This window comes from Gadus chalcogrammus, chromosome 5 (assembly GCF_026213295.1).
Source record: "Gadus chalcogrammus isolate NIFS_2021 chromosome 5, NIFS_Gcha_1.0, whole genome shotgun sequence".
Taxonomy (NCBI): domain Eukaryota; kingdom Metazoa; phylum Chordata; class Actinopteri; order Gadiformes; family Gadidae; genus Gadus; species Gadus chalcogrammus.
In genome coordinates this window covers 1403163-1419268 of record NC_079416.1, presented here as the reverse complement: position 1 = coordinate 1419268, position 16106 = coordinate 1403163, and the positions used below count along the sequence as shown (strand labels likewise).

The window sequence follows — 16106 nt, the reverse complement described above, 5'->3', positions numbered from 1 at the left end:
TTTTTTTTTTTTTTATAGTTAGTTAGTTAAGAGTTTATTGTTTATCTTATATTATTATTATTATAATTATTGTTTACTGTTTACTTTTTGTTTTACTTTTTATAGTTATCTAAGAGTGTATTGTTTATCTTATATTGTATATAATTTAATATTGTGTTGTGTTTCTTCTGTGAGCTACTGGACAATAAATTTCCTTGAGGGAGTCATCCCAAAAGGATCACTAAAGCCTAATCTAATCTAATCCAATCTAATAAAACGACCTGAGTTTTTCGGACCTATTTCGAGGGGGAAAAAGGCCGTCTTATATTCGGACCAATACGGTGTTTACACTTTATTTGTTTCCAACCAATTTACACTTTTTAAATGGAGTGCATGTTGATATTGTTTACTCAATTTAGACTCACTTACCTTCCCTTGATTTAAGCTATTTAACATTTCTTAACGTCTTAAACTATGGAGCGTTACTAAAATATATTTTCAACCTCACTTTGCACTACACTGATTTTCGCATTTTCTGCAGGAAATTGCATTTTCTAGTTATCATTTGCATCTGAAAACAAATGAACGACACACATTTGCTTGATATCATTTATTTCAAAAATGTTTGTCAAGAACCATTAAGTCATCAAATATACATTGACTTATCATGACACTAATAAATGACGCGTAGAGAAGTGCAACTTTTTATAATGATGTTCATTATAAAAAGTCTCAGATAAAGGGAAATGTATGGATACAGAAGAACAGGTGGAATTAGCCCTTAAATGGAATATATTGTGCCCATAAACATACTCTGAAAGCGTATAAGACAGGCGTATTTACAGAAAAACATTGTTTTAACATGTCTAACTTTTCTCAATATCAAAGACAGAAATTAAGCCAAAACAATTTTAACATTTCAGAACGATTTCATTTGGATTTTGGCATTCATCAACGGAGGCCATGTTGGGTAAACAACTTGGGTTTTATGATGTCCAATTTATTTTTTAATGGTGTGAGTTAGGGCGTTTGACGTTAAGGAGGAAGGGCCACATGGGCTCAGGAACTCCAAGTGGAGTATATCTGCTAAGTGTAAAATGACACATAGAGGTACATCAGCTAGGTTTACAATAATGCATAGGAGTATATCTGCTAGGTTTATGGTACACATGGCTTCACATATGTTGAGTTCACAGTGACGTTGGAGGACATTTGTTGCATTCAGTCATGGGACTATAGCTTGGAGCATGTGCCATACCACCACATTCAATAGTGAATACACCTAAAACCAGTTGCGCTTCAAAACAGGCAGAACAGGACTGTGTGTGTATGCCTCAGATAAAACCAATGTGCCTTATTTATTCAGAATAAGCAATCAGTTCAGTGCCTGCATTTATCTGGATCACAACTCATTGCTGTTTTAAAACAGTTTAAAAAAAGGTAAAAAAGAGAGAGGGAGAACAAGAGGAATGGTGGTTTAACTGCATATTTTATTTTTCAGCTGCATTACCTTCTCCTTCTCCCTCGTCGTCTTCTGCTTTTATGACTGGGGTTCCTTATGAAGAGAAGAACAGGAAAATAGTATCAGTTATGCTGCATCTTAAAGATGAACCACTACTATGGAAGAATCTGTCTCATCGGATTAAAAAATATATATATATATATATTGCATTTTAAGCAATGAATATTTAGGCATTGAAATGACGTCAGATTTTTTTTTGCCTCTGAAATTAACTCTTCAAATAAATTTCACCTTTATTTTTCAATAATCACAAATTCAAAATCTAATCTTCAACGTTAAAAAATTCTATATGCAAATTTCAGATACAAAATTCAATGTATACAATTTAACTTAAATATTTTCAACGTCCCGAAATTCAACATGCCAAATTCAGCTGCAAAATTCAATTAACGAAATGTAGTGTTAACATCCGGGGACCCAAGTAAGAGCAATCGATCCTAGATGCTAGATCGTTGTCAAGCAAGGAGAGCGAGCGGGAATAAGCGTGTCACCCATTGGATACCCGACTCTGATGCAGGAAGGCATGTGCAGAGCAGGTTTTAGCCATGTCCAATGGTGATGATGGGTCTTTCTTTCTTAATACAAACGTTAATTCTAAACAGAATTTTACACAGTAGCCCATAATAGGAAATGCTCAAAGGTAAATCAACGTAATTAAACACTGACTGTTTCATTTTATGGGGAAAGAGGCAACGGTGGTGGGCCGTACTAAATGCCTTATCCATTGTATCTGTAGGAGCTGCATTCAAGTTTTTATGTTTTGAACATAGATAGTATATAAAATGGATGTAGCACCAGGGCAGACCTCAGTTATTCCAACTGCATACAATTCTCTTGGCTTACGAGCGTCGCCATCTTGTCATAGTTTGACTCCGCCTCATTTTCTCTAACCAAAAAAGGGCATTGATGTGACGTCAGGGGGAGGGAGATATGCCCTGCCTGACGTACAACGAATTAGCTCTTAGCTCATTAGTTTTTAAACGATCGGTTGGTACAGTGGACCGCAGAGAAAGGCATCTTGGCACCGGAATGAACAATAGGAATGAATGCAGTCGAGGTCAAGATGACGGAGATAGAATGCTAATCCTGAAAACTAGCCTCCGAGTCGAGGTGAGAGTCAGCTGCTAGCTGTCACCCAAGAGGCCGCGCCCCTAATTATTTATAATTTTTAACCTCCAATAAAATAAAAACTAGCCTGCTAAAAAAAAATTCACCCTTCCAAGTGTTGTCATGGAGATATGAACTAAACATACTGACTAGAATAGGTTGAATAAGACAAAAAAAACAGCCTGTTTAACAAGTGAGTCAACGATGAATTGCTCACTTTGGGTACCACCTCGTAGTGGCCACCCCGTGCTACTGCAATGTTTGTTACTCCCGCATTGGATGCTGGTAGAACTCGCTGTGGTTGGGGCTTGGTTTTGAACGACTCTTTCTATTTCTCCTTCTTTCCCACCTGTGGTGAGTGCGCACCTGCTACAGGTGGTGATGATGCACCCTTTAAATTGGTGACGGAAGCTCATGACTGGGAGAAGGCGGGCAAGCAGATACAGTTATTGATCGTTCTGCTTGTGAACTGTGAACACCTTGATATAGATACTTGCTTTGCATCCTTAATTGGTTTATATTTTATTTACAATAAATGACGACCTTGGACAGTCAAACTCTCACTCTTTTCTGGACACAAACTGGGCGTCAAGCAATGCCTGCTTTCTCCGTGTGGTAAATTGATAGGCAATTGAAACTTGGGGTTATAGAAAAATCCGACCACGTTTTTTTGCCACTACAGTATGGGTCTTGAAAATGCTAATGAAATCAAATGTATTTATTAAACACATTTAATAACAAGCCGAGGGGGATCCTATGTTTTATTTATGTTTTTGTTATAATGCACACCGTTTAGACTTGGGTGGATTTGCATGCAGCATAAGGGTAATTGTAGTGGGTTAATAGCCCAATTTATTAGGCCACAAATTTGTGGCCATCCGAGGTCCCTTGGCCTACGTTTGGTGTGATGCTTGGGCGATCTGAAGCCTTGCAATGTGCACTGTGCAACGAGAGTGCAGAGCCGGCAGTACTGTGCATTGAGTGGCAACTGAATGGGCAGCATCCTGGAGATCCAGTGGCAGAACGGCGTGCCTCGGGAAGAAGCGCCCGACAGCATCCTGATTTGAATTTTTCATCCTCATACCTGCATCAAGACACTGTCATACTGTCGGCTCTGCATGCTCGCTGCGCTCTCATTATGCCACCACAGAGGCATATCAACCGTTTTGGTTCAGGTGTACTCCACTTTCCTCAACGTGCTATTGCCCGGTGTCACAAAACGAATGCACCCATTTCTAATGATCGATGATGATACAAATGTTACGTTTTAAGCTTGTGAATGTTTCCGCACGTGAACAACGACTTCATGCCTGTTTACGCTTCAAACTCGTGCAGGTTGCCAAAAATGTGCAACAGCGGAATTCGATGTAACAGCCATTGCCGTTGGACTTGCCTGAAACCTGCTTTGCACACATGCCTTCCTGCATCAGAGTCGGACGGGTATCCAACGAGTGATGCGCTTATTCCCGCTTGCTCTACTTGCTTGGCAGGGTGGCTATAGAATATTTTCAGCAGAAGGTAAGTCAGTACCGTCTAGTTTCTTCAGCCTAAGGAGCCTCTTTGAGGCCTCGTCCATCCACGTCCCTTCGGCTGAATACTTCTCCTCCAGGGGGTTTCCCACAAAGACCAGGTCCACCAGGCACGGCAGGTCTGCTAGCTTCACAAACTCCCCTGTGGAATGAAGGGTTAGCATGTTGGCTTCAAATGAATACGATATAGTAGATTATGTTAGCCGTACTGTTTCTGAATATGTGATCAAATTTAAACCTCAACTGGTTGGTTACTTTAAAAATAAAATGCAACTCACACACTTGTGTCATATCCCACAACATATCCAATAACAACATATGTATTTTCAATACAATAGTTAATGTAACAACATGGGAGCTCACCCCACTCCTTCACCAGGTTGTTGGACATGTAGAGGACCTTGAGTTTCCTCATGACATGGATTCCTCTCAGTTTCTCAATCAGGTTGTAGGAGATCCACAACTCTTCTAATGTGTCCCCTACTGCCTCCTACACACACACACACACACACACACACACACACACACACACACACACACACACACACACACACACACACACACACACACACACACACACACACACACACACACACACACACACACACACACATTGTATCTTTGTACATGTTTCTCTGCAGCATGTATGTGAGAAGAATAAACCATTAGTGTGTACGTAGGGATTAATGTGAACTCACGAGTCCATTAAGATTCTTTATGTTGTTTCTTCCTAGCGATAGTATCCTCAAGTTTTCTACAAGGAAACAAAGATTCTTAACCCATTTTGGGTGTACTTGATGTGTGTCTGTGTGTGCATTCATGGCTGTCTGGGGGACTATTTTTTAATAGTATTTATATGTGTCACTTCTTGATTAGTTCCTTTATCTAAAATGTGTTTGTATGGATGTGTGTGCAGTCTCTGAGAACTTACTCAAGCCATTGAGGTTTGCTATTTTCTCAATGCAGTTTGTTGATAAGGAAAGTTTCCTGTGTAGATATAAAGAATAATAGTTGCATTGTTATCATCTATATATTTTTTGTAACATGTCACATATCACATGCATGGTTATCTGGGGAATTACATTTATATTGACTGATGCAGCTGTCTTTTACATAGCAGAATTACCACACTAAAGAAAATACAAGGCATTATATGAAAGAAATATGTAAGGAAGAACAATATCATAAAATTAACTCCATGAAATATGGGGTGTATAGGTCGAGTACCTGCGTGGCTGGTATAAGGTGTATGGGTTGAGTGATTGCATGGTTGGTATTATAAGATTTATGGGTTGAGTGGCTGCATGGCTGGTATTATGGGGTTTATGGGTTGAGTGACTGCATGGGTGGTATTATGGGGTTTATGGGTTGAGTGGCTGCATGGCTGGTATTATGGGGTTTATGGGTTGAGTGACTGCATGGCTGGTATTATGGGGTTTATGGGTTGAGTGACTGCATGGCTGGTATTATGGGGTTTATGGGTTGAGTGACTGCATGGCCGGTATTAAGGGGTTTATGGGTTGAGTGATTGCATGGCTGGTATTTTGGGATGCATTAAAACTTGTCATGTTCATTACAACCTAACCGATAGAACTAACATTAACCTTCCTACCCGACAGAAGAGTCACCAATACTGTCGTTATTATGTATAACACATGGACTTGTGTAACATGTGTTCGTACAATGTGTGTCAAATATTTCTACATATAGATGAAGAGGCTGAGACCAGAACTCACTCGCAGTTGATCAGCGTGGAAAGGGAGGCGTCCATCTTCTCTACAGGAGGAATCTGACCGTACAGCTTCACTTCTTTGGCCTCACCAACCTTTTCCCCAGCCTTTTCCTCCTGATATTCATAAATAATACATGCACAAACACACACATGCAGTCCCAAATTATTATATAACGATGACCCCTTGATTAATACAGCAAGGGGGTTGGGGTCTCTGAAAGCGTGTTTAAATTGGTTGTATCGTGAACCTACGGACTTCAGTGGGGGTTTCATTCCGTCTGCGCACGGCACCTTCTCAACAATAATCAATAATCTTCCTCCCACTCAGGGTGAACATTTTCTTTTATTTATTTTTTCTTCTTCACCCCTCGCGGTCGACTTGGGATCTGTCGGCTGGTTGGGCACCCCTGCCCTAGAGTATCTGTGGTATAAAGGCTGGGACGAACTTCGAATTATAAATATGTACACTTTGGGCCCTATCTTGCATCCAGCACAATTGACTTTCTAAACTTACGCATGTGTCGTTGATAGTTTGCAACTGGCGTAAAGCGTTCTTTTCCCTAAATTCCCCAAATTAGGGAATGATCTTGCGCCCCAAGGGGCGGTTCGGCGAAAGGAGGAGGCGTGTTCTGGCGCAAACGTTCCCTGGTGCTATTTTTTGCTAGCCTGGTTCTACCAGACTCTCGTACTTCACTTCATTTCATTTCATTTGTACAGAGAGTCTGGACCTAATCAATTGACAAACGTTAACTCACTTGAAGGCGGGTGTCTGTTGAAGTTTAAAATGATTGGATCTGCCCAGTGCCACTCTGGATCTGCCATAACCAATCGCTAACGTTTGGTTGTGACGTATGTCATGCGCCGGGAATCACGCGCAGGTTGTACACAAACCAAACACCTTGCGCGTCTGCACGAAAATGTCCGTCAACGACAGCTGCAGGTTTTGTTCGTCGAATTTAATTTATCAGGGAAAAATTGCACATTGCAAATCAACTACCGACCTACAACAACAACTCAAACTGGCGCACGACTTTATCGTCATTGTTCTCAGACACGCCCTCTGTTTGCTGATTGGGCGCCGCTGTGGCAGCGCCAGAAAACCAAATTACATACAGCAGGTCCAAACCTAGTACTGAAGGGAAATTCAAATTGAGCAGAAGTACTTAGGCGGGCGGAGCCAGGCAAATTTTTTGCAGTTTCAGAAAACAATTCCGCCACAAACCAGGAAATACCTGGTTTAAAGTCAGTGGCGTGTTGTTCAGATGCTATTTTAAGGGCGCACGCATAATGTTGCTTTTGCACCTAGCGCATACACTTTGCTTCAATCATCTACCACACATTCTTGGTACATTATTTGGGAAAGAACAGGTGATACAGCGGTTATAAGTTGTACTTTTAAATCAATGCATCTGCAAACACATAATTCTAGACACAGACATCGTGTACCAGCCCATTACTCTTAGAATTGATGAGTATTTGATCGTGAGAAAACATTGTTTTACCGCGAGTCAGTGTTAAAATGAATGAATGAATGTGGGCGAGCGTGTGTGTATGCGTAAAAGGATCAATGAATGCAGGCTGGCGTGTATGCGTCACACTGTTTAAACACACGCAAACTAAACACGTAACCAGGGGTTGACACTAAGGTTTCAAAAGCACTTGCCCATCGGGCAAGTACAGGTCAGGTTCAACTTACCCGAATGTAATGTTCACTTGCCCAAATTATAATCAGAATCGTGAACGGGCCTCTTTTTGCCAGGCACCCGGCCTGGTTTAGGGGGCGTTCAGAAAAATCATCTGATGCTGAATGTTAGCTTCCACACATGTTGTGTTTAAAAAATAACAAACTTCTCTTTGTTTACTTATTTACTTATTTATCGAGCGGTCACATCGTGCCATGAAGTGATTTCAGTCCACCGTTCCAACCTATTAAAGCTATCACCAAGTTATATGTAGACCTGCATGATTTTATGCAAATGTACATAACTAAATGTCAGAGGTAGTAGCAAAGATATGTCTTTTTAACTTTCAAGATTCTTGTAGCTCTAACTGAATAATCACATTTCTAGTAGGGTTGTCAGTCACGATACTTTATTTTCTAACTTCAACACTATTCCTGGAAAAAGATAGATATTCTATACCATTTTTTATATCAGGGGAAAAGTTTTTTTCAGGAAAGAACATACCCAAAGTAAATAGATTATATCTCCACAACTGCAAGGGCGGTAATGTCATCTTTGGGCCAAAAGAAAGATTGTTGTGCAAGTGAAATATTCAATGGGGATAATACTTGGTTAAAGTGAATAAAGCCATGGAACACAGCATAAGTGGAAGATAACATTTCCACCTGAAATAATTATCAGTATCAGTTGGTCGTTATCAGTTGGGAGCACTGTCTTACTATGAGACACAAATAAAGGTAGATATCTTACAATTTTGACACTTGACACCTCTATTTAAAGTTCAGGGCAATCGAATGCACCAAGCCAAACACTCGCAAATAAATATATGGCCACTAGATTGCGCTAAAGAATATGTTTTCTGTTTGAAGGCAATTTACCTATTTCCTAAGAAACCTTCTCTTATTCATTGATTGAAAACACCATGTTATGTTGCAAAATTTGGCCCAGATACTGGATAATCTGTTTATGGTGGTTTTATTCGATCAGAATCAACTTTGTAGACAAAAATCACAAAGGTAATACTTCATTTTTGGTAATACTTCATTTTTGGAAAAGGGGACGTTTCTTCTTAAGTTGTTATTTGCGAGTTTTAGTCACAGAATGATATGGTTTGGACTGTTGGAATAAGTGGAGGCTCAGCTTTCATGTAGGCCTAATATATAGCCTACAGTAGTTTGTGAGGGTCCAATTTCGTGAAAAAGATCGCTATTGCTGTGTGCATGTGCACAGTTATGGAACCCAAAGCCGTGTTCTTGACTTTCCTTGATAATTTGCCTGAATCCAAAGTACTTCCAAACTGCACTCCTCCATCACTACTACATTTAACTTCTACCTAAACCGTTCGCGGAGGTGCTGCACTTGAGATGCTAGCTGTGTTGGCTAACCTTTAGCGAATCACTGCCAGAGACCGCACTGCGAGTGACAGAAGGCGGGGCTATATTCGCACTGAAGCGATGCGTGTCTGTTAACTCGCTTTCCGAGAGAAGAGAAGACAGCGCGCTGATCAATTGCAAATACTTCTATTTTGTGTGGTTTTGAGGAACAAAAGGTTGTTCTGCAGTTTCTAAAAACAATTTGAATAAATAGCTTTTATATTAACATCCACCCAAAATCCACTTGCCCGTTCGGGCAACCAGAAAAAATCTCAACTTGCCCAAACATTTTTTTTACTTGCCCCGGGCAAGCGGGCAACCGTTAGGTTGAATCCCATTACTTGGCTCGCTTCAAAATCTCAGCCCTAACCCTCGCTGTTGCGCGTTCACGTGCCGTGGAGCCATGTCCCAATACCATTTTAAAGGTAGCTTAAGGGGTAGGGGGAGGGCTAACATCCCCTCAAAATTGAGATTTTCCATGGGCACCCTCAAAGCGCTTCAGTTCTGACTTGCTCCCACAATACCTTGCGAGAAAACGGAAAATCAAGAAATATCCTAGACAAGATGGAGGGCGAAAAGAAGCGACAGGATTGGAAAAACCCAAATGTAAGTGTTTTCTCTGTAATTAACTAGTAATTATTTTATTAAATTATACTCTGCAGCCCGGCCGCGGGCTTCAAAGCCCGGCCGTGGACTCTCGGAAGATCGCGAAAGTCCGCGGCCGACTTTTGCGGTAGATCGCGAGGCCGACTTTCGCGGGCCGCCCGACCCCGGTTCTCGGCCGGCAGCCCGGCCGTCGACCGGGCTCTGCAGCCCGGCCATCGACCGGGCTGCAGACCGGGCTGCATATCATGTCGTATGATATCCAGATCTTCCATGTTCTAGTGACTCCAGGTTAAAAATAAGCTTTATACTAATATATTATATTATATTAGCAATATTCTATAAGTAATATTATATATACACATATATTATATTAATAATAATAATAATAATACATTTTATTTATAATGCACTTTATATTCAAGAATCTCAAAGTGCTTCAGAGAAAAAAATACCAAAAAAACTATTAAAAAGGGGGAACCTCAAAGAAAGTTTAGCTAAATGCTCTTTTAAAGAGATGGGTTTTGAGGTTCCGTTTAAAAAGAGCTGTAGTCTGTGGAGCCCTCAGGTGGTCAGGGAGGGCGTTCCATAGTCTAGGGGCAGCAGCAGAAAAGGCCCGATCACCCATGGTGCACAGCTTCGTATGTCGGGTTTGGAGGGTGTGAGTGGATCCTGAACGGAGTGTACGTGAGTTTGTCGGGGGGGTGAGGAGTTCCTGAAGGTAGAGGGGGGCAAGTCCGTGAAGGCACTGGTGGGTGAGGAGGGAGACCTTGTACTCAATTCTGAGTGAGACAGGGAGCCAGTGCAGTGATTTCAGGATGGGGGTGATGTGGTCATGCTTGCGCACCCTCATCAGGACCCTGGCAGCACTGTTTTGAATGTATTGGAGCCTCTGGATGCTCTTGCCAGGGATCCCAATGAGGAGTGCATTGCAGTAGTCCAACCTGGAGGAGACAAAGGCATGGACGAGCTTCTCTGCATCAGCCAGGGTGAGTGATTGGCGGAGTTTGGCGATGTTCCTGAGGTGGTATAAAGCTGTCTTACAGAGGTGTTTGATGTGGGTGTCAAAATTAAGTTGTGGGTCCATTTTAACACCGAGGTTGGTGACGGATGTGGAAAGGGGGATGTTTTTGCCAGAGAAGGTGATATTGGTGATGGTGGGGGAGCGGAGCTGATGTGGCGTGCCAATAAGGATGGCTTCCGTTTTATGGCTGTTAAGTTGTAGGAAGTTGAGCTTCATCCACGCCTCTATCTCCTCCAGGCAGGTGGTCAGTGTGGATGTTGGCAGAGGGGCAGAAGAAGTGGGGGTTGTCCTGATGTAGAGCTGTGTATCATCAGCATAACAGTGGTAAGACAAGCCATGCCTGCTAATGACACTACCCAGGGGGAGCATGTACAGTGAGAACAGTGTGGGGCCCAACACCGAGCCCTGGGGGACACCGCAGGTGACGTTGTTGGTGTGTGATTTTGCTTTGCCCAGGGCAACGTGCTCAGTTCTGTCAGTGAGGTACGAGGTGAACCAGTTCTTTACATTTCCTGATAGTCCAATGGTGTATTGCAGGCGGTGAAGGAGAATATTGTGGTCAACCGTATCAAAAGCAGCTGTTAAATCCAGGAGGATGAGGAGAGATGGGGAGCCGGTGTCTGCTGCCATCAGGAGGTCATTTGTGACCCTGACCAAGGCTGTTTCTGTACTGTGGCCATAGCGGAAACCAGACTGGAATTTTTCAAACAAGTGATGTTGTATGAGGTGATCCTGGAGTTGTGCTGCAACTGTTTTTTTCCAGAACTTTTGACAGAAATGGGAGATTTGAGATGGGCCTGTAGTTGGAGAGGACTTCTGGATCAAGGGTAGGTTTTTTTAATGTTGGTCTGATGACAGCCGTTTTTAATGCAGATGGGATATGGCCGGCCAGGAGGGAGTGGTTAATGATATTGGTGATGAGTGGAGAGACAGCAGAGATGTTGGCCTTCAGCAGAGCTGTAGGGAAGGGGTCTAGTGCACAGGTGGATGGCTTCATTTTCCTGATGACGTCCTCCACCTCTTCCTTTGTGATGCTGGAGAAGGAGCAGAGGGTCTGGACAGAGTCAATCGGTGGGTCAGCAGTTTGAAGGGGCAGGGCAGTAGTGATGGAGAGGTGTGAGCGGATGTTATTCACTTTTTGTTTAAAAAAGTTGATGTGCATGTTGCACCTCTCCGTGGTGACATCAGATTGGGATGGTAAAGGGGGTTTGAGAAGGTGATGAACAGTTGAAAAGAGCTGTTTGGAGTTACCAGGGCTACTGTTGATTATTGCGGAATAGAACCTGGACCGTGCATTATTATATATTATTATTATTATTAGTATATTAGTAATATTCTATAAGTATTATTATACTAATATATTATATTATATTAGTAATATTACATGGTTAATCAATGTATTTTTTGGCAGTACTATATTGTGTACATAGCTATTAAATATTGTACATAACATATGGCCATATCTACCAGTTCTGGCATATAATTCCTAATTCCTTCTTATTCGTTTTCTTTCAGGACTTTGTTGAGTCCACTGCCACCAGCCCCCCCCCACCTCTCCCTCATGCTCCTCCACCCCAGGCACCTCTTCCACCACCCCAGACACCCCTTCCAAGAGGAGAGTGCCAGGGAGCAGGCGAGGCATGAGGAGAGCGAGGCAAAGTTGGCGGAATGGTTGAGAAGTTGTGATTCTCCACCATTCTCTCAAAAGCTGAGAGAGAGTGTGTGTGTGTGTGTGTGTGTGTGTGTGTGTGTGTGTGTGTGTGTGTGTGTGTGTGTGTGTGTATTTTTAGGTGTGCGTGTGTGTGTATTTTTAGATGCGTGTGTGTGTATTTTTAGATGTGTGGTTCAGTGTTTCTTATTTAAATAAAGTGTTTCTTCTAAAGTGTTCTTGTTCATAACCGATTATTATCTAAGGGTGCACTCACACTAGGCCATCTGGCCGTGGCCTAACCCTGCTCAAATCTGCCAGTGTGAGTGTGGCCAGTCTGGCCAGGCCGGGCCAATTTGGCCACTTGGGAGAGGTGTGCTGCTACGGCACGGGCCGCTACCTGAGCTGGATGACGTATAGTCAATGCGACGACCACGGACATAATAAAGGCGACGAGCCTTCTTTCACATTAAACGGTAAACATCGCGTCAAGCAGTTCAACTGTTGGTGTGTTCTCTGTGTTGTTGTCCATTGTTGTTAAAACTCTGACTGGCGGCAGACTTTATTATGGTCCATGCAGCGGACGCTTGGTGATGACGTGTTACGACGTGATGACGTATGTACAAGAGCCTTCCGTGGCCAGGCCACAGCTGCGACGGCCAACGGCCACGGCCAGATGGCCTAGTGTGAGTGCAGGCCAGAGAACAATGGGGCCATTTGAGCACGGTTAGGTGTGAAAACGGCCAACGGCCACGGCCAGATGGCCTAGTGTGAGTGCACCCTAATACCACCTTTAACATGTAGCTAAGTGACATTCAAAATAAAGGTATATTACGAGGGACAAATAGTATAATTATTATTATTATTTTTTAATACTTTATTTAAACATGCCAATTACAAAATATAAATACCATTTCAGGTTAAACATCTTTACAATGGGTCTTGCTCGTTGCCCGAGACAATGGCAGCCAGTCTGTCTCTTGTAACATTACCAGGGGTCTGGTTATCTGCTAGGGGGCACGGGGAGGCCATGATGACGTCACAGGGTAGGGTTGTCCCATTTGGTAGGGGATCGGTTAGGGGTAGCAATGAGGGGTAGCAATGAGGGTTAGGGTTGAGACAGTGAGCAAAGAAACGGTATTGGGCCTTAGTGTCAACCCCTGCGTAACGCATAATACAGTCCATGGCAAGGCATATTAACGGGGGATATTCCATATTAGGAACACAAGTCAATAACGATAATGCATACAATACTGGTAAGAAACGATGCTTGTAAATGTATTGCGCATATCCTTCAATAGAACCACAGTTACCGCATATGTGTGTTAAGTTTTCTTTGCCGGAATTTATTTGAGGACACAGTATTTCTGAAGTTGTGGAAAAAAACGCTATTCCATGTGTGAATTAGGCCATATTATTTGGCCATAAACTGAGCCATTTGAAGTTTGAAATTCATGTGGACAGCATCTGTCTCTCATCTGAGACTGCAAACGCACTGTCAAAATATGAAGTAGTCAGATTCGAATGCGCTCATGGCTCTTAAAGGGGATGGGAGATGGCACTCTCATTGGTTTATTGCACGTTAAGCCCAAACCACCCCTATGGGTAATTAGGCTACTTCAGACCAACCCTTTTTAGATTTGAGCCGAGCGCAAGAGCCATTTATCCGCCTGTAAAATAGCAACATCGCCAAAGAACCGCCCAAAAAGCTACTTGCATTTGGTGCTTCTCACTTGCGTTTCAGACCGTTAAAATAGGGCCCTTTATGTTGAAAGTAGGCCTATAGACCGTCGAGATTCCCTTTTAATTCCGTTGGTATAGATTGATGCTTGTAGAAAGAATTATAATAATCCTGCCAGTTTTTAAAACAGCCGAAATTGTATGTACTCGCCTAATGCTTGTTTTTCCAGCCCAACGTTATGAGTAGCGGGGAAAATCGCCTATTCTGGCAACGCTGCCTGAACGTCGTAAAAAGTAGTCCAATTGAGCGACAGAAAGTGCCCAATCTGGCAACACTGCCTGAACGTCCCCACGCTCTAACCTCAGCGTAAATCAATAGACAGAATAGGTCCCGCCTCTGACGCTCCCGGTTCCCTCGGTCAAATGTCTATGGGAAATAACATGGGTTTTTTGAATGATCGTACATAATAAACTGGTGGCGAAAAAGTAAAAGCTGCGTCTCGTTTGAACTACCCGAGGGAACCGGAGCCTCGGAGGCGGGACTGATTCTTCAGAGGTTTATAGAATCAACTGAAAACAAGCACACATGGAACTTAAACTGTGATTTTGAGAAAGGTAATCAAAATTCTGTTTTCTGATTTGTTAAACCTTTCAACGAAGGTTAACGATAAAATATTCACCAAGTTACAAAGTCTGAAGTATTAATTGTCAGAGAATGGGCGGACAGCTCCGCCGTCCTCCAATTGACTTCCATTGTAAAAAATAGTATCTTTAAAGTAGAATAAGAAAATCAGAAAAGAAGCGCGCGATTCTAAGCTAATCTGAACATTTGGAATTGTAATGGAGTCTCTAGGTGAAAGATTTAGGAAGGAGATAGGTCCCAAAGTTTACAGAGAATAATAAAGAAGAAAGAATAAAACTTAAGAAGAACAATAGTTGAGTGCTGCATGCAGCACTCACCTAACTAATACAAATGTTTACATACGACTTACCCATTTCACTAGCGCTTCTCGGATGGTTGTTGCTTTTGCCTGCAAAATATGTTAAGTACAATGAGGGTGAAGTACACTGAAGTACACTGAGGGTGCGGTACACAGAGGGTGAAGTACACTGAGGGTGAAGTACATAGATTGTGAAGTACACAGAGGGTGAAGTACACTGAGGGTGAAGAGGATGAAGTACACTGAGGGTGAAGTACACTGAAGAACACTGAGGGTGAAGTACACAGAGGGTGAAGTACACAGAGGGTGATGTACACAGAAGGTGAAGTACACTGAGGATGAAGTACACTGAATACAATGAGGAAGAAGAGGGTGAAGTACTCTGAAGTACACTGAGGGTGAAGTACATAGATGGTCAAGTACACAGAGGATGAAAGGGTGAAGTACACAGAGGGTGAAGCACACTGGGGATGAAGTACACTGAAGTACAATGAGGAAGAAGAGGGTGAAATACTCTGAAATACACTGATAGTGAAGTACTATTATGGTGTGACACTAACAGGATGCACTTCTCTACACAGATAGGTGGACCCTCTGACTATACAGCTTTCCATGTTGATTGTCTTTAGCAACAACATAAAAAAACACGACAGTGATGACGTGCGTTAACATCATGATAACTTAACTTAAACATTGAAAGACTCTCAGCCAGGGCTAACTGCACGAAGAGTGTTGCCAGATTGGGCCAGGAAAATCTGACTGTGCACGAATCACCACGATTCTTATTGACGTTCGATCGACTAAGATAATCTTGACAGTAATAACACGTTTACACAGATATATTAAAATAAATCATTCGAATTATTGTTGAACTCTAGCGAAAATGTGTGAAAGAGTGTCTTAGAAACACGGGGAGCAATCACTCACCATGTTGACGGCTGCTGTTGCTATGACGACACCGCTACGTCACTGAGCTGCGCATGCCCACTAAGGTCCGCAGGTCCGCATATCATATGCTCTGAGTCTAGCCCTAAAAATGTAGGGATTTATAGGGGAGCAGCATGATTTTAAAATCATCTGTCATACAGGGAGCCAATGTAACGATTTAAGAATCGTTACATTGGCATGGTGATGATTGACAGCTAATGGCTCTATCTCTTCTCTTTGAAAGCATGGTAATGATTGACAGTTTATGGCTCTATCCCTTTATCTTTCTCCCCCACTTTCGATTGCAAACACCAATGTAAAACATGCAAACATTTCTTACAAAATGACTTCTAAAATGT

The 16106-nt window shown here is 42.4% G+C and overlaps 1 protein-coding gene across 1 annotated transcript; it reads right to left on the bottom strand.

Annotated features, from left to right (window-relative positions):
- Positions 1 to 577: 577 nt before the first annotated feature.
- On the bottom strand, positions 578 to 15813 carry LOC130383078 (dynein axonemal light chain 1). The gene is made up of 8 exons (XM_056591103.1): positions 15748 to 15813; positions 14872 to 14910; positions 5874 to 5983; positions 5069 to 5124; positions 4836 to 4891; positions 4501 to 4627; positions 4139 to 4279; positions 578 to 1534 (listed from the first exon to the last, which is right to left on the bottom strand). Exons 1-8 carry the CDS (start codon positions 15748 to 15750, stop codon positions 1470 to 1472), a joined length of 597 nt encoding a protein of 198 aa, XP_056447078.1. The 5' UTR covers positions 15751 to 15813; the 3' UTR covers positions 578 to 1469.
- Between the last annotated feature and the right edge of the window lie 293 nt (positions 15814 to 16106).

Bases quoted from the DNA above. Each gene is read 5' to 3' on its own strand.
- LOC130383078 (XM_056591103.1), bottom strand. The intron at 5,984-14,871 runs GTAAGTCGTATG...TATGAATATCAG, and splicing joins GAGAAGCGCTAGTGAAATGG to GAGGAAAAGGCTGGGGAAAA. The intron at 4,892-5,068 runs GTAAGTTCTCAG...GTTTCCTTGTAG, and splicing joins AGCAAACCTCAATGGCTTGA to AAAACTTGAGGATACTATCG.